This window comes from Acomys russatus, chromosome 12 (genome assembly GCF_903995435.1).
Source record: "Acomys russatus chromosome 12, mAcoRus1.1, whole genome shotgun sequence".
NCBI classification, from domain to species: Eukaryota; Metazoa; Chordata; class Mammalia; order Rodentia; family Muridae; genus Acomys; species Acomys russatus.
The window spans coordinates 3432507-3456159 of NC_067148.1; the positions used below are offsets into that span (position 1 = coordinate 3432507).

The 23653-nt window shown below is 38.4% G+C and overlaps 1 protein-coding gene across 3 annotated transcripts in view; it reads left to right on the forward strand.

Annotated features, from left to right (window-relative positions):
• The first annotated feature begins 1193 nt into the window (after positions 1–1193).
• The window catches only part of Gls (glutaminase), a 68978-nt gene continuing 46518 nt past the window's right edge, over positions 1194–23653 (forward strand). For all 3 annotated transcript variants that reach the window (XM_051153798.1, XM_051153799.1, XM_051153800.1), the window contains exons 1-6: positions 1194–1741; positions 12666–12762; positions 13094–13215; positions 17646–17775; positions 19005–19084; positions 20725–20888. In XM_051153798.1, coding sequence (XP_051009755.1) covers positions 1335–1741; positions 12666–12762; positions 13094–13215; positions 17646–17775; positions 19005–19084; positions 20725–20888 — 1000 coding nt within the window. In that variant the 5' untranslated portion in view covers positions 1194–1334. The remainder of the gene's footprint in view (positions 1742–12665; positions 12763–13093; positions 13216–17645; positions 17776–19004; positions 19085–20724; positions 20889–23653) is intronic.

The following is a 23653-nucleotide window of genomic DNA, read 5'->3' on the forward strand; positions in this document are numbered from 1 at the left end:
AACATGTCAAACCTGTATGTAATATAACATGTGGGTACGTCAGATCCTTTGGTTACTAATCTACTTTAACATTTAAAGATTTATTGGGTTACTACATCTGGTGAATTACACCTTTCCCGTCTCATAAATATCCTGTTAACTTTGATGAATCTGTGCATTTAAACCTATTTGTTCCAGGAAATGGTTCAAACACATTTTTATTCTGGAGTGGAATGTGTGTTCAGGCTCAGGAAATATATGATCCAAAGATCTAAAAGGATAAATGGATAAAGTGATGTTGGGCTGAGACGGTTTCGAGACACGGTATTCGGATGCTTCTATTCTAAATCGGCTTTTAAAATAGGAAAGGTATCTGCAATTCTGCTTTCAAGCCAACTAGCACTAATGAAATAATCGGAGTTCAAAAATTTTGGTGAACTGGTGTGCATGAAAAAAAAATCATTTTAGGAAAGGAGAACCACCCTAACTCTGGCTTTTTTCTCTTTCCCTCGTTCCTACGTGCCAATGTCCTAAATGTCTTAAGTTGCATAGCTGAAAGGATTTTGCTCATTTTTTCCAAAACATTTCGCTTCTGGGCAGTAGCCAACCATGGAAAGTTTTAAGCACATTTGGGAGAGGGATGAAGCTCCTCAGAGCTGCCTTGGCAGGTCCGAAGCCCTCAGAAGGGCAGACACGTCCCCAGACCACTAGCTGCGGGGCGAGCAGTTGGCTTGGACAGGCAGGCGACCTGCCACCTTCCAGCCTTGGGCAGCCAGGACTCGCGCACTCCGGCTTCCTCCAAAGCTCAAGGATGCGCATCCCGGGAGCGCACCTGCACCGGGGATGACCAGATTCCGGAGCCCACAGTCCTCGCCCAGCGTGGCCTCAGGCGGCCTGAGGCGAGGGCAGAGTCGCCGGCAGGGTTGGGCTACCCGGCCACACACGTCAGTCGCCCTTCTCCCCGCCCTCCAGGACCCCGCGGGACCGCGCACGGGCGCGGAGGCGAATTTGACTGACCCGCTCGCCAATCAGGAGCGAGGTCGGCAGTCTGAGCCAATGGGAGAGCGCGCAAGGGGCAGGCCGCCGGCGTCCTCCCGCCCCCGGCTGGGGAGAGCGGAATGTCTCCAGCCCTCCCCTGCGCGTCCGTCTCAGTGCGGAGCTCGCGGCGGCCGGCGGAGCATCGGCTACCGGCAGGCTCGGCGGCGGGAGCGGCGGGAGCGGTGGAGCAGGGGCCACACCCCGCCGCGGACCCTTTCTCTTCTCAGTCCTCCCTCCGCCGTGCGAGACACCGTTCCGGCAGGAGAGCGGCGGCCCACGCCCAGAGCATCCTCTTCTGACGAGCGGGCGCCGGAGGCATGATGCGGCTGCGAGGCTCGGCGATGCTGCGGGAGCTGCTCCTGAAGCCGCCCGCCGCCGTCGGAGCCGCCCTGCGGCGCGCGCAGCCCCTCGGCACGCTGTGCCGGCGCCCCCGGGGCGGGAGCCGGCCGGCCGCGGGCCTAGTGGCCGCCGCGCGACTCCACCCGTGGTGGGGCGGGGGCGGCCGCGCCAAGGGCCCCGGCGCGGGCGGCCTGTCCAGCTCGCCCTCGGAGATCCTGCAGGAGCTGGGCAAGGGAGGCGCGCCGCCTCAGCAGCAGCAGCAGCAGCAGCAGCCCGGGGCGTCGCCGCCCGCAGCCCCGCCGGCCCCGGGCCCCAAGGACAGCCAGGGAGAGACGGACGCGTTCGGCAACAGCGAGGGCAAGGAGATGGTGGCCGCGGGCGACAAGTGAGTTGGCGTGGGTGAGGCGGAGGGGAGGGGTCCGGCCCGGGGCAGCGGCGGGGCGGCGGCGCGGCAGCTGAGGTCCGCGGAAGAGAAAGAAAGCGATGCCAGGCGGCCTGCGACGGCTGCGCCATGTGATCAGGCCCGGCCCCGCCCGCGCCCCTCCGCCTGCTCCCACTTCCCCTCCGCGGCCAGCGCGGGTCGCCCCGGGACGACGGGCGAGCACCCGGAGGAGGCTGCTGCCCGGCCGTGCCGCGTGCTCAGCGCCCCGGCTCGGGACAGCAACCCTGGCCCGCCTCCCGCCTCTGCTAGGGTGATGCCACGCCAACATCCATCTCTCCCGAGTGACATTGAGGAGTCGGGCGTAGAGTGGCGCCTCTACCTTCCCGACTCACCTTTTTTTTCAGGCCCTAATTCCCCTGCCTGCCTTCTCTAAACCTCGGCCACCATCCCACTGGATGCCAGATGTGACAGGGGCTTCTTAATCCTTATGAGGTGGATCGTTTTGGCGTGCGTAGAGCCATCTGGGTCACCGGAAATAATGAAATGAGATTAGGCGGAGTAGGGACATGTGGCCTAGAGGATGAGGCACGCAGCGTGGAGCACTTGTTCCTATGGGGACCAGCGAGGGCTTGTGTGATGGCTTCTGTGAGGTGGACGTATTTTTCTAAAAATCAAAAATGAAGTGTGATATAAAACACTCAAAAAAAATCTTAAGTAGTTTTTGGAAACTTAATTGTGACAGGATGTTGACTCATTGTGTGTATAGTGTTGGAATTTAGCCCCAAAACAAAATTGAGTTTTCTTAAATATGACACTTCCCTGAATGCTTTTGTGTAATATAAATAGATTTAGTTTTTCCAACTAGGTAAACACTGACTCTCAGGCTTTCCTTGCATCCTATTTTTCTGACTTTATACTGACACAGTGTATCCTGTTTTGCATTTTTACTTCTCTTTCCAGCTCTGCACAGGAGTTTAAGTCAAACTGAAAGTGTGAATTTTATAACTTTAATCTCAGGCCTGCTTAATGTTTCCTGTAATTGATGTCAGAACCTTCCTAAAACATTCCTGGTTATTTTCCCAGAGTGGAAAATGCTTTTAAAAAGAACAAAACAACAATAACAAAAACACACTTTAAAAAACAAAGCATAACACTTAGTGGCCAGGTGCCATGGCACACTCCTGTAATCCCAGGCAGGCGGAGCTCTGTGAGTTTGAGGCCAGCCTGGGCTATAACGTGAGTCCAGGACAGCCAGGACTATGTTACACAGAGAAACCCTGACTCGAAAAACCAAAACCAAATCAAACAAGCAAACAAACAAAAAAACCGCTTAGTGATGGACAAAATTTATGGTATTGTGATAATGGCTTCATACCACAAACCAGCTTGCTGATCATGGGCACGTTATGGAATGTATTGGATTACACGACTCATCCCTTTTAGTGCTCTTTGGTTTTGTTCTTTTGTGTGTGTGTGTGGGGTGGGGTGGTTCAAGTGAGGGTTTCTCTGTGTAGCCTTGGCTGTCCAGGAATTCACTCTGTAGACCAGGCTGGCCTCTAACTCAGAGATTTGCCTGCTCTGTCTCCCGAGTGCTGGGATTAATAAAGGCATGCACCACTGCCTAGGTTTTGGTTTGCTTTTTAAACCCAGACTTTGGTTAAATTTACACCTCTAATGTTTTAGGAAGTAGAATATGTATTCTGCACATTTAGTCACATACAGGGCTCACCTTACCATCATCTGGTTTACCAGGCTCGTGGTATGAAAGCACATGCTTATAATGAGCAGAATTGCAGAGTATGTTTACCACCACTTACTAGCTAATACTTACAGTGGTGCTTTCTATTAAAAGTCTGTCTGGTTCTGTGATGGTGATTTACCATCACCACTTCAGACCCCACCCCACCTCCGCTCTAGTGTCCCCCAAACGAAACAGGAAAATTAAATTTTGTGTTTTGTCTCCTCCACAAGTTTCTAGTTTCATTGCCTTATTAATAATACTAATAAATCATGTCAGAACAATAATTTGGAATGTTGTTTTGGCTAATGCCCCATCCTGTGTGCCCTCATCTTGCCCAGCAGAAGAGGTCAGTTTAAAGGGAGGGAATTCCCCAAGATTTGCTCAGATTCCTGGAGAGTGTTAAGTGCCAATAAGATAATCTTGTTTGCCTTAGTTAAGGGACTAGACTAGTGGTTGTGTGGTTGTGTGTGTGTGTTCCAAAATTTAAATAACCAGACAGGTTTAGAGACAGTTCAGAAAGGTTGGTAGTCCTGAGAGCTTCCAATCAAGGATTCAAGTCAAAATTGCCATGAATTTATATAAAGTGAAGTTTAAGGTAGAAAGAAAGTATTATAATTGGTCTATTTTCCACAAGTGAAGTTTTCCTCTTGAACCTTTAGATTTTCTGTGTGAGACGCATTCCTTTCATGCTAGGAGGCCAGCTCCTATTTGATCCTGTTATCTTTTCTAAAAGCGCGGCTGCCAAAGCATGGCTCTTCCGCAGCCAGCAGCAGTCCATCTATTTTGCTAGCACTCATAGGACTGCCAGATTTTTACAGTGTTACTAGGAAATAGCCATGTGAAAATTAAGAGCTGCCATTTTATACAAACAAGGCTTAGAACTAAGTTGGGCATGTGTTAAAAACTACATAGCTTTTATTCACTAAATACAAATTTCTTTTACTCTGAACACCTGTTGTAGGTGTTGAGATTTGAATTTCAGCCTCATGTGACAATTTTTATTTTTAATTCTCAGTGAAAGTTTATCCTGAAAGAAACCTGTGTTAGATGAAACTGTGTGATTTATGCAGTTCACATTTTTAAACTTTGCTGGGAAATAAGGTCAGAGCAAACTTAATGCTTAACCACAGCACTCTCGGTTCATATTGTTCATATTGCTTTTCTTTCCTTAGTTAGGACCTTATATTTTTATTAACCTTATCTTAAATGGTAGACATTGGAATGTAATCCAAGTTGCATATTTTTCCCCCCAAACCAGTAAAAACTCTTTGAACCAGTATCACCATATACTATATTGTCCACAGACCTTCAGTCTGATAAGGTTGTGTGACTAACGTCTTAAGACCTTATAGATAAGCATAATGATCTTTGCTCAAGCCTCCTCTGTAGTGGTCACACTTAATTATCTCCATTCATTCCATCATTAAAAACCAAACAGCTTCGGCTTGCTTGTTTTAATTTTAAAGCAGTTCTGTCTGCTTTCGGGCCACTTTGGGGCGGGGTCTTTATCCCCCCCCCCCCCACTTTACCTTCTCAACAGGACTTCCATTCTTTTGCTTTGATCCTCATCTTTGTATAGATGATTTCTTAGTTCTTAAGCCAAGTTCTGTCCTTATATTTATATTCAGGATATGACTTGAAATGTATTGATAGATGCATTATTTTCCCCCTAATTGTCTGTTTTGTTCACTGTGAAATTGAATGTAGAGTTTTAATGTAGGTATTCCTTTCAGAAAACCAACATAGATTAGAATGGACAGTGTTAGTTACAAATATGGTGTGGCATTAAGAGCTTTGATTAGCTGGGCGGGTTGGCACACGCCTGTGATCCCAGCACTCAGGGAGGCAGAGGCAGGTAGATCTCTGAGTTTCAGCTGTGAGGAGTGTGTGGTTTTTTTTTAGCACGTCTTCACGAAGTCTGGCATTTAAAAGTATGCATTCAGTTATACAAGAGTGTTTAGATTTAAAAATAAAGTGCATACGAAAGCCATTTCATGTAGCTTCAAATTGTAATGGCATATTTTCATAGTTCCTACTTTTAATAAATGAAATGTGAGGGGCACAAAAATTATTGCATTGTCCTTAATGAGAATTGAATTTCAATGTTAAGATTTCAAGCAGTACTGAAAATGAAATTGACAGTATTTGACAGATGTAGATAATATATTTTGGTATTGGATAATAAAAACATTTGAAATAGGCGGCAGATGCTTTTATGATGAATTGCATCAACCTAATTTCTAAAGGTTAACATTTATAATTCCAAGCTGGAGCGATGACTCGGTGGTTAAGAGTATGTACTGCTGTGCAGAGGATCATAGTTCAGTTCCCAGCATCATGTCCAGTGACTGTATCGCTCCACCCAGCACCCGCTCCTGGTCTTTGCAGGCACCTGCATGTGTGTGAGCTCATAGGCTTACACAGATAAACTCACATACATATACTTAGAATAATAGATCTTTTAAAAGTATCTACAGTTCACTTAAGTTAGAGTTAAGATAGAAAAAATATCTTTTTTTTTTTTTTTTTTTTTTTTTTTTTTTTGCTTCTTAGTCGTCTTTCATTGTTTTGTGATTTCCCTAGAAGTAAACTTTCAAACCATGAGCTTTCTCCTTTTTTCCATACAGAGGATTAGGCCTAGATTTTACACATAATTGCATATGTTACAGTTTTAACTGGAAGTGAAGCCAGTAACTTAACTATATGTCATATTTCTGAAGCCTAATATTTACATTAAGCCAGGCACCTAGTAGTCATTGATAAACATGAATATGATCTGTTATTAACTGCTAACATTAATTTAAGCAAATTTACATAAAGTTCACTGAACATAGAAATTTGAGTCCTGAAATTTTATATTAGTGTCTTGCTTGCAGCTTTGTTTTATTGAGAAGTCTGCCACCTACAAAATTTAGGGAGCTACCCAATGTAATTTCACCTTTAAAAAAAAGTATTAGTTTTTAATGTGCTTAGCCTGCATACAAGTATATACAGCACACGCATACTTGGTGCCTTCATTAGTCAGAAGGCGGCTTCGGTTCCCTTGGAGCTGAAGTTCTGGATGTTTATAAGCCGCCTATGGGTGCTGGAAATCGAACCTGGTTCCTCAGTCAGAGCAACAAGTGCTTTTCACCATGGAGTCATCTCATTAGCCCCCAGTTTCATCTTTTTTTTTTTTTTTTCTCTAGACAGGGTTTCCCTGTGTAGCCTTGACAGTTCTGGATGGACTTGCTCTGTAGACCAGGCTGGCCTCGAACTCACGGAGATCCACCTGCCTCTGCCTCCAGAGTGTTGGGATTACAGGCGTGCGCCACCACTCGTGGCTCATCTTTTGTTTTTTGAAATGAGGTGATGATATCTAGTCAAAAAAGAGGAAGCATATTGTTTTCTTCTGAAAAGTGTCACCTGAAAGAGCAAGTTTGTGAAGATACTTGTGTTTCTTCAGTATATAAGACACTTGAAATTGGTTAAAAAACAAACAAAACAGCAACAAAAACCCTCTACTATATTCTTCTAATATTTGAGGTGGAAAAAATACTCTTTAAATAGTTAAGCAATATCATATCCTATATTAATCAAGGGAATTATTTTGTAGTTCTGTAAACTTTTTCACCCAAGTTATTTACCAGTAAGGAGAATGCTTAAAGCTGAGGGAACAAAATAGTATTTTTAAAATATCCATCAGTGTTTCCCACAGTTGCACATAGAGACACTCCAGTTTTACTCTAGACTATTGATTTGGTTATGAAATAGTGCATAGAAATGACATCTGAGCTTGACAGTTTTGTGACTGGTAAAGTAGGAACACAGTGGTCTCTTGTGAGGTATCCATTCCTTGCTTGGTATGTGACATTCAGTAAAGCATAGAGCTTGTTGTCTTGGTCCAATGAATACCAATTTGATAATTTTCAGGGGGAATGTATTTTCATTTACTCATTTCTGGTGAAGTTTCAATGTTATCTTGGTAGTTTGACAGGCACTTTTGGATTTTGTGTGTGTGTGTGTGTACGTGTGTGTGTGTGTACGTGTGTGTGTGTGTGTGGGAATTTTTAAAGGAGTATAAACTTGGAGAGAAACTCATAAGTACTCATATTTGGGAGAAATCTAGGCTCACAAAATAAACTGAACATAGAAAGATTTATTCCTTAATATTTTTAATATAGTGTCTTACATAGTAGAGCAGACTACTTTCTTTATAGAAGGGGATGACCACTGCTGTAGTTTTCTTATTCCTGTGCTAAAATGTAGTTAGTTGTAAGGGGTTCCCTTGTTCAGCATTAATGGGATAGATAGTTAAATAAATTAACCATTTCTTAAAGTTTTAAGAAGGTCCTTAGACTACAATTTTTTTCTAAGAGTTATCTGATCTTAAGTTTAAAGAAAGCCTAGAAAAAGCAATAGAAGAACAGCAAAAAAAAAAAAAAAAAAAAAAAAAAAAAAAAAAAAAAGAGAGAGAGAGAGAGACAGTATTAGTCTGGATTATGAGAGTGGACATGTGTTCCCACCACTTAATAGTTGCTTCTAAGCAGTATTTCCCTTCTGAGTGGAAACATCTTAAAACATGGAGGGCGCTTATTGGTTAAATCTTGATAACCTGCTGCTACTGCTGCCTTGATGTTTCATTTCTGCTTGTATAAGAATAATAAATAAGTATCATTGCACCAAAAAAATTGCATAAAATGATTAAGAATTAATTTGGGCAGTTCTTTTTTTATCACCCATTATACAGTCATACAGACTAAAATCTTCAAACATCAAACTTGTAAATTCTAATTTAGTTTTGATGTCTCTTTAGAGTAGTTGAATAGTTCTCTGTCATATTAAAACAAAGTTTTAAATATTTTTCATTACACTTTTGTTGTTTAATGAAGCATCTATACTGTGCTCTAATAGAATGATACTTTAAACTTTCCCTGTTAAAGGCAAGATACTGTGGAATCTCAGTTTTCTTGGCCTCTCTGCTTCTTAGAACTTCTCAAGTCAGCTGTGGTACAAAGCAAACATCAGTAGTAGGTAAATGAGTGTTTCTGTTTTCCAGTTCTGTAAACTTCATTTACTGTAGTTTGCTTATCCTGCACTAAAATATATTTCTGTATAAAGGGTTCTTTGGTACTCTGATTGGTTTTGCTTCTTTTTAAAACTATTTTTCTTAGGCTATATTAATTTCTACCCTCTTCATTTTCATGACTGTCACCTTCTCTACCTAATTTTTAAATTAGAATAGCATAAAATTTACCATCTTAGCCAGTTTAGGCATACAGTTCAACATTAAGTACTACCTATAGTTTTTATGTTAAGAATGTACTTGTAAAATAAGGCTATATAAATACTGAGTAAAATTAGGATTTTATTAGAATTTATGACACCATTTTTAGATGCTCATTAGCATTAGGATTACAAAATGACTTCACAGGTCATTTAATTCTACCTCATTTTGGGTATTTCACAAAATACCCAGAAAAGTAAATTACCTAACAAAGTTCATAGTACCCACGCTCATACACAAAGTTATTGACAGTCTAGTGAAACATTTTATTGAATTAATTCATCTTTTTTTAGGTTTGGCAAAGACCCTAAAAATCCCTATCTCCAACTTCTGTCTTTCCTCCCCACTTCTGTTATGTTCTGTAAAGGTTGTTTGTTACTTCTTTGATGAGTTTATACCTAAAAGGGGCTGTTCTTATATTTTCAGATTTGATTTTCCCTGTAAGAAGCTAGAGTCTGAATTTTATTAACTTCTCCCTGTAGTTTAGTTCTGAATAAGTCAACTATAGTTGTGCCAAAGTGATTGCAATGAAACACTGGCCTTTGTTTAAAATAATCTCCTTGGTTTGTAAAAGATTGTTTTTTGCCTTTTTGTTTGTTTGTTTGTTTGTTTGTTTTTAACAGTTCTTAGTTTGGTTTCTATTGCTGTGATATACCCATTTCTTAGTTTAGGTTTCTATTGGATAAAATACCATGACCAAAAGCAGCTTGGGAGGAAAGGATTTATTTTGCTTATGCTTCCCACATCACGGGCCATCATCAAGGGAAGTCAGGGCAGGAACTGATAGGAGCACACCGTGAGGGAGTGCTTCTTACTGGACTGCTCCTCTTGGCTTGCTCATCCTGCTTCTCATAGCATCCAAGTGCGGGTGCCCAGCGGAGAGGCGCTGCCATGGTGGTCCAGGCCTGTACATCAATCACTAATCAAGAAAATGTGCCATAGGTTTGCCCACCAACCAACTGATGGGAGCAACTGAGGTTTCCCAAATGACCCTAGGGGAGAAAAGAAAAAGGATTTATTTCATCTTATAGGTTAAGGCTGGAGCTTAGGGCAGAAACCACAAAGGAATGCTAGTGGCTTGCTCAGCTGCATTCCTGAGAACGTGCAGGTCCACTTGCCCAGGATGGATAGACCTTCATGGGCTGGGACCTTCTACTTTAGCTAGCAATGAAGAAAGTGCCTCACAGACGTGACCACAGGCCAATACAACCTGATCAGTAGTTGAGGGTCCCTCTTCCCCGGTGATTCTAGATTTGTGTCAAGTTGATAAAGCAGGAAAAAATAGTCATTCTAGCATATAATTTCTAAAGATAGTTTTTAGCTTTTGAATTCTAATAGCAAAATATATGGTTATGACAGCATGAAGGCAATAATTAGGGAAGTAGAAACTAGGATAAGGCAAAAAAGATCTTTGGTGTGATTTCTCCTTTCTTAAAAGTTTGGGGAAAGTATTTGTGTTTGATTCAAGCTGTAGTGACTTTTGTGGCCTTACTCTGTAGCCCTGGCTGGCCTTGAACTTAGAATCTTCTTTGGCCTCCTGAGTGCAGGGCTTACAGCTATGAGCTGCCATACCAACCCTGACAGTTTTATGATCATGTATTTTAGGCATGGCTTACATTTTTCCTCCTATGAATACAAATTACTTTCTTTTCTCTTAAGCAAGTAAATATTTATTCACTTTGCTAGCTATGGTAATAAAGGACAATTTAAAAAATTTTTTAACAATGTACCATAAGTGAAAGAAGTGTGTATTTCATGTTATTTACATAGCTTTTAGGCAAAGTAAATACCATTTACCGGTGTGATAAGTATGTAGAAAGCTTATTCTGCAGTTTTTAAAGTGATAAACTACCATTATCTGACAAACCACTTTCTGTAAATAATTTGTTTGCTATTATTCACTGATTTTGACAGCTGGTTCAATTTTTCTTTAAATATTGGATCATCACTATTATTGAACTCTTGTTAAAGGCTATTAGTTCAGGATAAAACCTAGAAAACATGCTTGTGCCTTGTAAATGTAATAACTAGGTAGTAAGTCAGAGGACCACTAGTGTAGCTTGAATCCCAGATTCAACGAAAGAGACATTCAGAATTCCTTTCGACTGGTGTGCAACCTTTGGAAGTTGTTAACCTCTCTGAGCTTAGTTTCTTTCTCCAACTGTGGAGATAGTGTCAGCAAATACATTTGTTTAACCAGAAATTATGGTATATTTTGTAAGACTTGCATTTCTGTTACCAGATCATTAAATTAGAAAGGATTAAATAAGTATAAAACACACAGGTTGTAAGTAATGTTCAGTTATAATTAAAATATTGTAGGTGCTTTTAAAAATAGTTGTCTGAGGTTGAAATTGGGTAGGCTATGTTATTAGCTTTTTATAAAGGTTAATTTTTAAAACATACTAGTGATAAATTTATGTACTTTTAGGTTACATTAGTTATTAAGAATTTCTGGTAAAATTTTCTTCTAATACTCTGTTATTTGTGGAGTTCTGTTTTTAATGTAAGTGTACATTGCTTTAGAATTAATAACTACAAGAGATCTAAAGAGAGGACCCTCATTTGCTTCCCAGCACCCATGCTAGGAAGCTCACAAGTGCTGTAATCTGGGTTCCTGACATCTGATGCCCTCTTCTGGCTTCTGCAGGCACTTGCACACATACATAAACATGGAGGAAAAGAAAAGACCAACTATCTTTTCATTTAGTTTTCATTTACTATCATTTGCGTGCTTACATCCCATCAAGCAGCATTTTAAAAATGTTGGCTGTATTGAGTAAGCTCTCTATTTTGGACAGCTTTCTGAGGTAGACACTATATCCCCCTTTCTCTGAATTGCAGGAATGTTAATTAAGTAGCCTAAAGATTACACAGCTAGTATTAATAGCCAGGGTTCAAGAACTTGTGTATATCAATAGTTTGCTATCTCTCCCAGGTTTTGCCATTAGGTCCACTATTTGAATATTTCATAGAGATAGAGCAAATGTTGACTCCTACCTGAACATTTTCTGAACTCTAATTAGTAATGAGTGATTATACTGGGCTTTATGGAGAAGATATTAACTTTAGCAGATGGGTAAAGTATTTGCTATCTATTGGTAATGAAAATTTCAAAACCAGACATTGACCTTAGAAAATGAAACTGGCTGTATTTCAACATACAGAATCATGACATCTCTTACTCTACACAACAAACTTTAATTCAGAATGTATCCAAGACCTAAGACCTGAAACTTTTAAACTGCTAGAGAAAACAGGTGAGCATGAGCATAGCTAAATACTTTCTCTGAACAGGACTTGAAGAATTGAAAATGGGATTAGGTGAAATCAAGAAGGTGTTGCAGAGCAAAGGAAAATTGTGAGCAGAGCCAAGAGACAGCCAGCCTATAGAATGGGCGTAAAAACCCTGCCAAGGATGCACCAGATGGGAGACTAACACCTGATATATAGAAAGAAGTGCAGGAGTTATACACTCAGCCCCAAACCATCTAGTCCACAAATGACAGGAATATAGATAGCTAATAAATACTTACAAAAAGTGTTTACCATTTTTTAGCTACTAGAGAATTGTAAACTGCAAATTTTGAGATTCTATCTCACTCCTATCAGAATAGCTATCATCAAGAAAAGAAAAGTCTAGGTTCGTAAGTAGAACCTAGATTTAAAATTGTATATGTATGTGAAAATAAAATTGACCTGGCATTGAAAATTGCTGATGAATGTTTTTAAACTTTTTTTCAATGTGGTTTCTAATGGTTCGGATTTGATTTTGGTGAATCAATTCATTATGCCTGTGGTGTTGATGATTGGCATGTCATCTGTAGTCTGGTACAGTGTTTATTTAATAGTGGACTTGATTTTCGTCCACTTACAAGTCACACAAGGACTAACTGTGTGTTATTTTGCTTCTCCCTTAGTAAAATAAAACAGGGTCTGTTACCTAGCTTGGAAGACTTGCTGTTCTATACAATTGCAGAAGGACAAGAAAAGATACCTGTTCACAAGTTTATTACAGTAAGTTTTTATGTCTTTCTCAACTTTCAAAGAAATAATACTAAGTTAGTTACATAATATTGCTCAAATGTAGTCTTAAAGTTTATCTGACCTATAGGTTCTGACCGACAAGTATTTGTCTTGTTTTCAAATTTTTATCATGCTTACTTCAAGGTAATGAAAGAAACAATGAGAAACATGTCCAGAAAGTGGATAATAGTGGTACAAATACCACATACATGATCAAGTCTTGGGTAGAAACTTTAATATACAGGAATGAAACTTATAGTAGGAATAAGCATATACAGTATCTGCCTTATATATTGACAAACTTTTATTTTTTTAAAAACAGGCACTCAAATCTACAGGATTGCGAACGTCTGATCCCAGGTTGAAAGAGTGTATGGATATGTTAAGATTAACTCTTCAGACAACGTCAGATGGTGTCATGCTAGACAAAGATCTTTTTAAAAAGTAAAAATTTCTGCCAAACCTTTAATGGTGATTTGCTATGCTGTATGGTGATTTTGCTTTTAAAACACTATTTTACATGTTAAAGACTTTAGTGTAACTGAGAAAAGGAATTTGTAAATACCATTTCTTTGATGAACAGTGATGGTATATATTGAGGTTCTACTATACACTGGGTCTAAATCAGCTCTAATGAAAGTTAGCCATAAATGTTTTGTGCCTAGAGATTATATTGTTTGTGTCTTCTATTCTGGCTGCATAATTTGCTGACTTTTTCAGTTTAATCTGGAGTTTATTTCCATATGGTAATTTGAGTGATGAACATAATAGGACTTCAGAAAGCTATGTAGTCCTTATATTTTCATAGTTTCATCACCTGATTCTCTTTTTTTCAAATGTATTAATGGATGGTTTTGGCTGTTACCATTTTTTTAAAAAAAAATTATTTATTATATATACAGTGCTCTGCCTGCACGTACACCTGCAGGCCAGAAGAGGGCGTCAGATCACATTGTAGATGGTTTCGAGCTGCCATGTGGTTGCTGGGAATTGAACTCATGACCTCTGGAAGAGCAGTCAGTGCTCTTAAACTCTGAGCCATCTCTCTAGCTCCTTTTGTTGTTGTTTGTTTTGCAAAATAGTTGAGCACTTAAGATAACTTTGAAGATTAAAACCTTGATTTGTTAATGAGAACATTTTAGCATTGCTGAATTAGCTTATCTACTTCTTAATCTTCATTACTGTGTTTTTATTACTTTTAGTAGAGAACATCTTTGTAACTGATCTTAAGAGTTAAATAATGTTTTAAGTTATTAGTAGTTAATGGAAAGCAGTATGAAATTATAAACAACTGTAAACATTGGTTTTTATTTTTGTTTTGTTAGTTTGTTTCTAAACTACAGGCTTAAGTTGAGGGGGATCCAAAGGATTTCTACATTTAATTTATAAGGTGTGTGTGTGTGTGTGTGTGTGTGTGTGTGTGTGTGTGTGTGTGTGTAATTACCTTTCATTTCTTTGGTGGATTGAATGATTTGTTCTAGATCTCTCCTGGGAATATTCTGGAGACTCTGGGAGGAATAAGTAAGGTTCTCTGAAGTTTCTGGCATGTTTGAGACACATCTGCCAATTTCGAACTAAGGCTCTTGGTTCTTTTTAATACTAACTTTAAAGTGTAGCCCTTAAGCTTACTTTGCAGTTGGTATTAGGAATTTGAGTCTGGTGCTCTGTTTATTTTCTGAAGGAAATGAATGTCTCTCTAGATTTATTTGTGCCTTTGTAGTTAGGATTTGTCTTCTGTCTTCATTATGGTGGCTTCTGGGAAGTTATTTTAGATTATCTGTGAATGTAGTTAATTGATGGTAGGTTGATTGTGAATAACAGACATAGGGAACTGGCTTTGGAATCTTAAAGGGAATCACTAATTTGCACATTTAAACCTGCTTTAAAATGTGTTTTATGAACATTGTTTCATTATGAAATTAAAAGCAATGAAATGTTTTCTCTCAGTTATGAACCCAAGGAACCACAATGCTAAAATTTTTGGTGATTGAACTAATCTATAATAATTACCATAACTTTAAACCCAAACTCAAGTTTTAAAAGCTTATGATTGTAATATAAGCAGTCCTCCACCTGACATGGAAACACAGTAGTCTGTATAGTAGGTCATAGACAAAGGGTTTTTCTTTTCATTTCTTGAATGAGGTAACTCAGAACCTATCTTTTGCTATAGGCTTTTTCAGGTCGCTCTGAAAGGTGATGACTCCAGAGACATTGCTTCTCTGATGTCAGCTATAAGAAGTTCCTTATTTGGGTGCCGGCAATAAAATCTCATCTCCATGCAATGCTTTTTATTCTGAGAGAAGTAATTATAAAGATAAATAATTCTGGTTTAAGTCAAAGTGTTGATATTTTACCTAAAATAAATCTACTTAGTCTTTATAGTAGAGAAACAAGTATTGTATGTGACTTTCTAAAAACATGGATAAATTATATCATTTGAAAGTTGGAGGGTGCCTATGCCTATCTATATAGTCAACATTTTTACACTAATGTTCATTAAAGTTAAAAGAGGAAGAAAATATTTGTGCTAATAACACTCTATTCACTCCTTCATTCATTGTTGAACCATAGAAATATAAGAACGGTTTTTATGTGTGTTATAGTTTTGGACTCGTTTTTAAAGACAGAAAATGGTTTGCATTTGTAATTAATTGGTTTTCTAAAAATTTATGTATTAGTTACTAGTGAAAAATTATGTAATACATTAATGTACATTGTATTTGTAAGACCTAATTGTCAAGTGATTGAACAAAGCACAGAAAGATTTTTACCTGCTGAAAGGCAAAAGCATTTTTCCTCAGAATTCATTTTCAATAACTCTTACTTTGTAGTACACTGGTGACATCTATGTTAAAATAATTTCCTAGGAAATCTTTATTGTTTGAACACCCATCATTATGTGTAATTGGAGTCTTCTGAATGCTGAAATTGTCTTTTTCGTGGTGACTTACCATTAAGGCTGTTTCCACGTGTTTTTTCACTAATATCTTATGCTAGAACAAACAAACACTATACCCAAAGTTCTTGGTACTGTTTTGTTGATTATGAACCCTCTTTAAAGATGCTGATTAATTTTGCTTTTATTTTATTTTGACATATATGTGCATGGCTTTTTGCCTGCATATGTGCTTGTGCACCACAGGCATCCAATGCCTGGCCAAGGCCAGAAGAGGGCATCCTATCTCTCCTGGAATTGGTGTAATAGACAAACTGAGCCATCATGTGGGTGCTGGGAATTGAACCAAAGTCTTTTGGAAGAACAGTCAGTGCTCTTAACCACTGAGCCACTCTTCAGCCTCCTGATTGGTTTTAAACATTTAAAATAACAGTGTGTGGGGAGGATAACAGTGGGTGGATAATTGAAGTTTGCATATATTTGATTTAAAAATAAGTAGTAATTTAATTTTAGGAATTTAAGCTTTTTCATTTGAGAAAGGTATGCTTATAATATTTCCCTTCAACTTTGATTTTTGGGAGTTGAATTTTAGAAGCTATTTGAGATATATAAAAATTAAATATTTAAGATGAGCATGGTAGCACATGCCTTTAATCCCAGCACTTGAGAGACAGAGACAGGTGAGTCTCTGTGAGTTAGAGGCCAGCCTGGTCTATAAAGAGAGTTCTAGGATAGCCAGGGAGACACTATAAACCCTGTCTTGAAAATAAATAAATAAATAAATAAATAAATAAATAAATATTTAATCAATGATAATGATAATGCTTATTAGTACATTATTCAACCTTTAATTTCATTTGCTTTTTTGTAAAGTGGGGAAGTTCTTCAGAAAGCATTAATATTTTTAAGGTTAAACAAGATCATTAATAATGCCCATTTTTTTTTTTTCTGGTAGCATGCTAATTTAGTGTCACATCATTTATCTGTGAGGAATCCAGTTACATAAATAACTTTTTATAGCAATGGTCTGACTTTAACATTTCTTTTTTTTTTTCTTTTTTTTTTTCAAAAATCTTATTATGGGACTTTCCTTAAAATATTTATTGTAGTTAGTATTGCATCTTGATGTCCATGTGTAGCAAGTTGTCTTTTGCCAGTTAATACTCTGGCTGGCTGAGTTACTGATGATACTCAGAAATCTCAAGATTATTTTCAGTTCAGAGTTTAAAATGTACCACGACACACAGAGTTCTTCAGGGTTACATTTAACACATTAGTGTTGGACTTTATCCTCTTCAGAAGAAAGCAGAATCTGGGTTTATATCACCAGAGTGCTGTGTCTTTGAAATGGTTTTTAATTTAAAAATGAAATATCTTTTATTCTGTAGTGTGTTACATTTACATAGCGCTTGCTTTTGGTTTTGGTAATATAAAATTTATTATACTACTTTATAAGAAATTTATTTTAAAGTATATATTACTTTTATAAGCATGTCAACATGTTTTTCACTTAAGAAAATTGATGCGTTTCACCAAACCAAATTGATTTTATCTTACAAAGCTTTCAAGGTGTTATTCAGAAAAAATATATTAAAATGCAATTATTTAACTTTTTGAGAAATACTACCCAGTATTATACAGGAGCTAAGAATGATATATTAAAGGCTGATTTTTGTTAACCAGATCTCACGTGAGTATTTATCAACTCCTGGGGTTATGACAATTTTTCCAATACTTAAACATCAAAGGATGCATGACCATTTTAGTATCTGACAAAAAGTTTAGGCACATATAATTTACTTCTAATCTGTTTTGGATAAGCTGGAAGGAAAGAAAAAAACATAGGAAGAATATGTTTTAAATTTGACTTGTATGATTTCTTGTTTAATGATAATGTTAATATTCTTCCAAGTAGTGCTGTTAAGCAGATTCTTATAACTGAAATGTACCTATTCTTTTCCGTCACATTCCACAGGTGTGTTCAAAGCAACATCGTTTTGTTGACACAAGCTTTTAGAAGAAAGTTTGTCATTCCCGACTTTATGTCTTTCACCTCACACATTGATGAATTATATGAAAGTGCTAAAAAGCAGTCTGGAGGAAAGGTAAGGTTTGGATACACATGTTTTCCTGATATAAACATTTAATATAAACAGAATAAACCTGGATATTTTGTTTACAGATTAAGAAACTCAATGAGTCAAGCCCTATTAGATTTAGTGCTTTTAAATCATTATAAGTATTTAACTTTTTATTCTGCCTAGAGTGAAACTGAGTTTATTATTTATTTATTTTTATTTTATTATTATCATTATGATGATGATATGGTGGTGGTGGTGGTGGTGGTGGTGGTGGTGGTGGTGGTGGTGGTGGTTTGGTTTTTCTAGGCAGGATTTCTCTATGTAACAGCCCTGGCTGTCCTGGAACTCACTCTGTAGACTAGGTTGGTCTCGAACTCAGAGATTGCCTGCCTTTGCCTCCTGAGTGCTGTGATAAAAGGTGTGGGCAACCATGCCTGACTAAATTCTTCTTTTTCTCCCTCCCTTTGTCCCTCCCTCTGTCCTGTCCCCACCTCTCTTTAATTTGGAAATGACTGAAATGACTTTACTTTAAAAAAAAAAAAAGATTTACTTATTTTATGTATACAGTGCCCTGCCTGCATGTATACCTGCACACCAGAAAAGGGCATCATGTTACATTATAGATGGTTGTGAGCCACCATGTGGTTGCTGGGAATTGAACTCAGGACCTTTGGAAGAGTAGTCAGTGCTCTTAACCTCTGAGCAATCTCTCCAGCCTGGCTTCACATTTTTAATTAATTAATGAAAATTACTTTAGTTGACACTTCTGATATTTCTAGTTTTCAGAAATTATCTAGGGAAATGCAAGCGTGGTGGTGGCTACATGTAATCCCAGCATCATTTAGGAGGTGATAAAGGAGGGGAGATCAGGAGCTCAAAGGAGTCTCCACTGGATTGAGACCAGCCTATCTGTGTATGCTACAGAAGAATCCAAAACATCCTCGCCTCCAGCTACGGCAGCTTCAGGCACTGCGTTCATTAGTATTCCCAACTAAGTGCTCCAAGTAGTAGCAGAGAGAATTTTATTTTATTTTTAAAGTCTTTAAGTCCCTGTTTTAGATTCTCTGCATTTTAGGAAGAAAGAGTGTATTGGAAATCAGACAATGGTAGAAAAGTCACCTAATATTGTGCTAATACTTAAGCTTATGTATTAGTGTTCTAAGTTGATACAGTTATCAGACAGCTAGTCATCCGTGAGAGGAAACACACCGCCTATTTTGTATCTTTTAACGTCTTTCCAATATTTTGGGTAGGTTGCTGATTATATTCCTCAGCTGGCCAAGTTCAGTCCTGATTTGTGGGGTGTATCTGTCTGTACAGTAGATGGGCAAAGGTAAGTTTATTTTAAAGTCTATGAAAAACAACTTTAAGCCTTGAATTTTGTATAACAATAGACATAAAATAGAAAGGAACTAATTTTATTTTGGAGCTTGAGACTGCTTGATTTCATTTAGCACGGTCTGGCCCTTGAACTCACAATGCACCTGAGGCTGTCCTTGAACTTACGTAGCATACATAACCTATCACATTGTCCATTTGCAAAGTAAAAGTTGCAAAACAGGCATATAAAATGCATGTAAAGCAAGCATATTTAAGAAATGAGGATTCTTTCAGAATTATCAGGACGTTTTGTAATAAGGGAGAACTATAAAGAGAATGATTTGATTTTAAAATCTAAATTAAGAGAGACCTTTGGAACAGTACCAAAGTGTGGGAATGTTTTTCGAAGAACATAATTTTTGAGCTTGAGGGAAGATGGTTTGGTGGATAAGGTACTTGGCATGCAAGTGTGAAGGCCAGAGTTAGAGTCTCTGGCACAGAATCTTGGCCAAATGTAATGGCTTCCTGTAATCCAAGCAGGCAGCAAGGGGCAGAGATCCTCTGCAAGCTGGCTAACAAAACTAGGAACTAGGCAAGCTCCACGTTTAGTAGACCCTGCCTCAGTGAGGGGCAGAGTGGTGGAGGAAGAACTGATGCCAGCCTCCTCACATGTGGGCACACAGGCCCACCTGCACTCAGCAAAACCGCCTGCCCACAACTCAATACAAAATTTATTTTTATTTTTCTAGAAGTCACACATTAAGGGTTATTGTCAAATTCTAATTTGGATGTTAGAAGAATCAGAGAATGATGCCATGTCTATGTTTTTATCACTGAAAAAAACTTAGCTTACTGATATAATCCCTAAAATAACTTTTTAAAATAAAAAACAATATAAAAGTGTATGCAACTATTAAGTATATACAGCTTGATGAACTTATATTAGTGATACAATTTTGTTCCTTTTTCCTCTTTCAATTTTGAGCCAGTTTCTAAATGTTCCCGTAGCCCAGACTTTGTGTCTTCATGCTTGTGCTTCCCCTTGGTTACAGGCGTGCGCCACTGTGCGTGGCCGCGCCCTAATGTTGTTAAGACTACACGCCAGGTAAAACTAGAATTTTTAGGTTTTTCTTTTTAAGGTAAATTTTAAAACTTGCATGTGTTTGTTATTTTAATTATCTAATATAAATTATCCTTAAGTTATAATAAAAAGCATTTTAATTATAATTGAACATGTTAATTTTTTAAGGAGTAATTTTTAAAAGGGCTGATTTACTCTGAATGTAGGTAGGGGTAAGAATATTTGTTACTGATTTGACATCTTATTCTGTTGAGTATTTTAAGCTGTTGCAAATTTTTGCAGTATCCCTCGTAAGCATTTATTTTGTTTAATGTTTACATTTATTATGTGCCTGTCAGAGGCTAATCTGTAGAATCCCCTCTCTCTCATGTGGCTCGCAGGGATTAACTCAGGTTGTCAGGCTTGGGCATCAGCTAGCCAGCCCTTACACATCTTTAATGCTCAAGTAAACACTTGTGGTTGAATTATGCAGAAATATTTATAAATTAGAATTAATGTAAGCAGAATAAATCAAATCTTGCAGGTAACAGTTTCTTGTTGGTGCTAATTGTTTTTTAAATCTACTTTAATAGGCATTCTATTGGAGACACCAAAGTCCCCTTTTGTCTTCAGTCCTGTGTAAAACCCCTGAAATATGCCATTGCGGTGAACGATCTGGGGACTGAGTATGTGCATCGCTATGTTGGGAAAGAGCCAAGTGGGTTAAGATTCAACAAACTCTTCTTGAATGAAGATGGTAAGGAGTGCCTACAAGTTGGCTAGGAAAAGGAATACCTCATTTTTCTGTTTAAATCTCAGTAATTTGAATTCTGGTTTTGAAGAAGCCTTTTCCTACATTTAAAATTTTTCCATGAGGTTTGCTGTTGTTGTTGTTATCTTTAGAGATTTCTTAGTCACTTTCTTTTTTTTTTTTTTTTTTCCGAGGCAGGGTTTCTCTGTGGAGCCTTGGCTGTCCTAGACTCGATTTGTAGACCAGGCTGGCCTCGAACTCACAGCGATCCACCTGCCTCTGCCTCCAGGTGCTGCGATTAAAGGCGTGCACCACCACGCCCAGCTAGTCACCTACTTTTCACATTGGCTATTTTAAGTTATCTTATGCCATTAGCAAGGAGTAGAGAGCTAAGGGCAAGGAATACATTGCACAGCTGGGTGCAGTGCGTGACGCTTGTAGTCCCGCCAGTTAAGAGATGAGTGAGGAGGGCCAGCAGCTCAAGGCCATCCTCAGCTGCTAACAAGTGTGAGGGCAACCTTAGCTTCATGAGACCCTGTCTGTCCACTTATAAATAAATAACTGTTCATGGTAGTCACCTACCAATGTTTAAAAGTGCCTGCAATTTACGTAGGAACAACCCAGGGGAAGCAGTTGACAGTTCTGGGGTAGTCATAACTATTACGAGTGTGTTGCTAATTAGTTCAGTTAATAGATCCTGTCTGGCAAACGTGAAACAAATTGCTAGATTCAATTTCCTGTATGAACCATTCTGTTGGAATAAATGTCACATGCTATGAAAGGAACACAGAAATGAGATAGCATACCTTTATCTGATTGAGCAATTCCAGGTTTCTCTTTTTCCTTTATTCCCATAATGTATGGAAGTTTCATGTACTGGTTTCATATTTGAGGAAAGTTCTATACTGGACTGTGGCTAAAAATTTGAGGCCATATTATGTTTATATACTGTGGTTTTAATGGTAGATAGTTAAGATAGTGGGATTTGTTTCTATGACGTTGGTCTTTCTCCTTCATAACATTTGCTATTTGGAAGGAATATCTTAGATCAGATAATTGGATTACTAAATCTTACTACTCAAGTCACAGGCATTCAGTGAGCGTGGAAGACAAAGGTAGACAGTACTTGAGTCTCAGAGGCTTAAATCTGAGCGACAGGTAGCTCGACCTTGTTCCTGTTGGTTTATCCCACAGGTATGTTTAAGGTTACTGATTATTTGGTGATTTAAGGTACAGAAGTGAAGCCAGGCGTGGTGGCGCACGCCTTTAATCCCAGCACTCGGGAGGCAGAGGCAGGTGAATCGCTGTGAGTTCGAGGCCAGCCTGGCCTACAAAGTGAGTCCAGGACAGCCAAGGCTACACAGAGAAACCCTGTCTCGAAAAAACAAAAAAACAAAACAAAACAAAACAAGGTACAGAAGTGAAGGAAGCAAGTATGGTTTGTAAAAGTTGGACTTTAAAGTTTTCTTTCTGCCAAATTGGAAAAAAAAAAAGTCCCTGTAGTGTTTTATTAGCTCTTCAAATGGAGTCACAACTGATAGCTTTTATGCTTTTCTTTCTATATTTTTAGAGCAGTTACGTTTTCTTCTGTATTTTACCATAATCTGAAAATGAGCATATATTGGCAACTTCATTGAGGATATCATATTCTGAGATTTCTTATTTATTAGGCTCATTGACATCCAGGTTTAATGAAGGAATTCATTCTCTTATTGCCAGAAGATAAGACCTTTTATAATTAAATCAGTATTTTCCTTTGGAAGGCAAGAGGGATAATCTAACTCATTCTGGCAGATAGACTGGTTTGGAGGAAGGTGTTTAAGGATCTAAAATAAATAAATCTTTGGCGGGGCTGATGAGAGGCTCAGTGGTTAAGAGCACTGGCTTATCTTCCAGAAAAATAAGATTTGTTTGTCAGCACCATGTGGTTTTTTAACAACTGTGTAACTTGAGTTCCAGGGGACCTGACACCCTCTTCTGGCCTCCTCTACTACCAGGTACACACAAGATGCAGAGACATCCATGCATCCAAGGAAAGCATGTAAAATTCATGTAAAATACAAAATTTCTTCTGAAAAATATAAAAATCCTCCTAGCGAAAAAAAAAAAAAAAAAAAGATTAAGTGGCGGGGGTGGGGTAAATGGATTAATGTTTCTTAATGTTTGCCATATTCATGAAAGTGGCAAAAGTTTTTAAAAGTATGGTTTATTGGTGATGTGATCTGTGTAAGAAATTTGTGATGAGAACTCAAGACTTTAGTACTGGTTTTTCATAAGAATTGAAATATAAAAGTTAACAAGACGTCTCGTTTACCAGCAAGTTTGAAAGGATTGGTAGACAGAAGGCTTCAGTATCCCGCTCGTTCCCGAGTTCTCAGGGATGCTGTGCAACTCAAAATAGCTTTGAAAATCTTTTTCATATTTAAAATTCCACTAGTGGATTTATAGTGAAGGTATGGTAAACAAATGTGTTTGTACCTGTATTCAGCACTCATGGTCAAAAACATTACTCTTTCTATATAAGATTATAACAATAATAAATGTAAACACAAATAAACAATGATAGTTACTGTATTACATTTGAATATTTTGAAGTATTTAAAGTATAAATAATTTTTGCCCTGTAGTTGGAATTGGCTGGTACTTTCTGCCATCGTAAGTGAGGAAACATATTTATGGAGATGGCAGTTTTGGGAAACAATTTCATTTATTGTTATGGTATATAAATATGGGATGAGTGTTGTGGGATGAAGGGTATGTGCATGCCACAG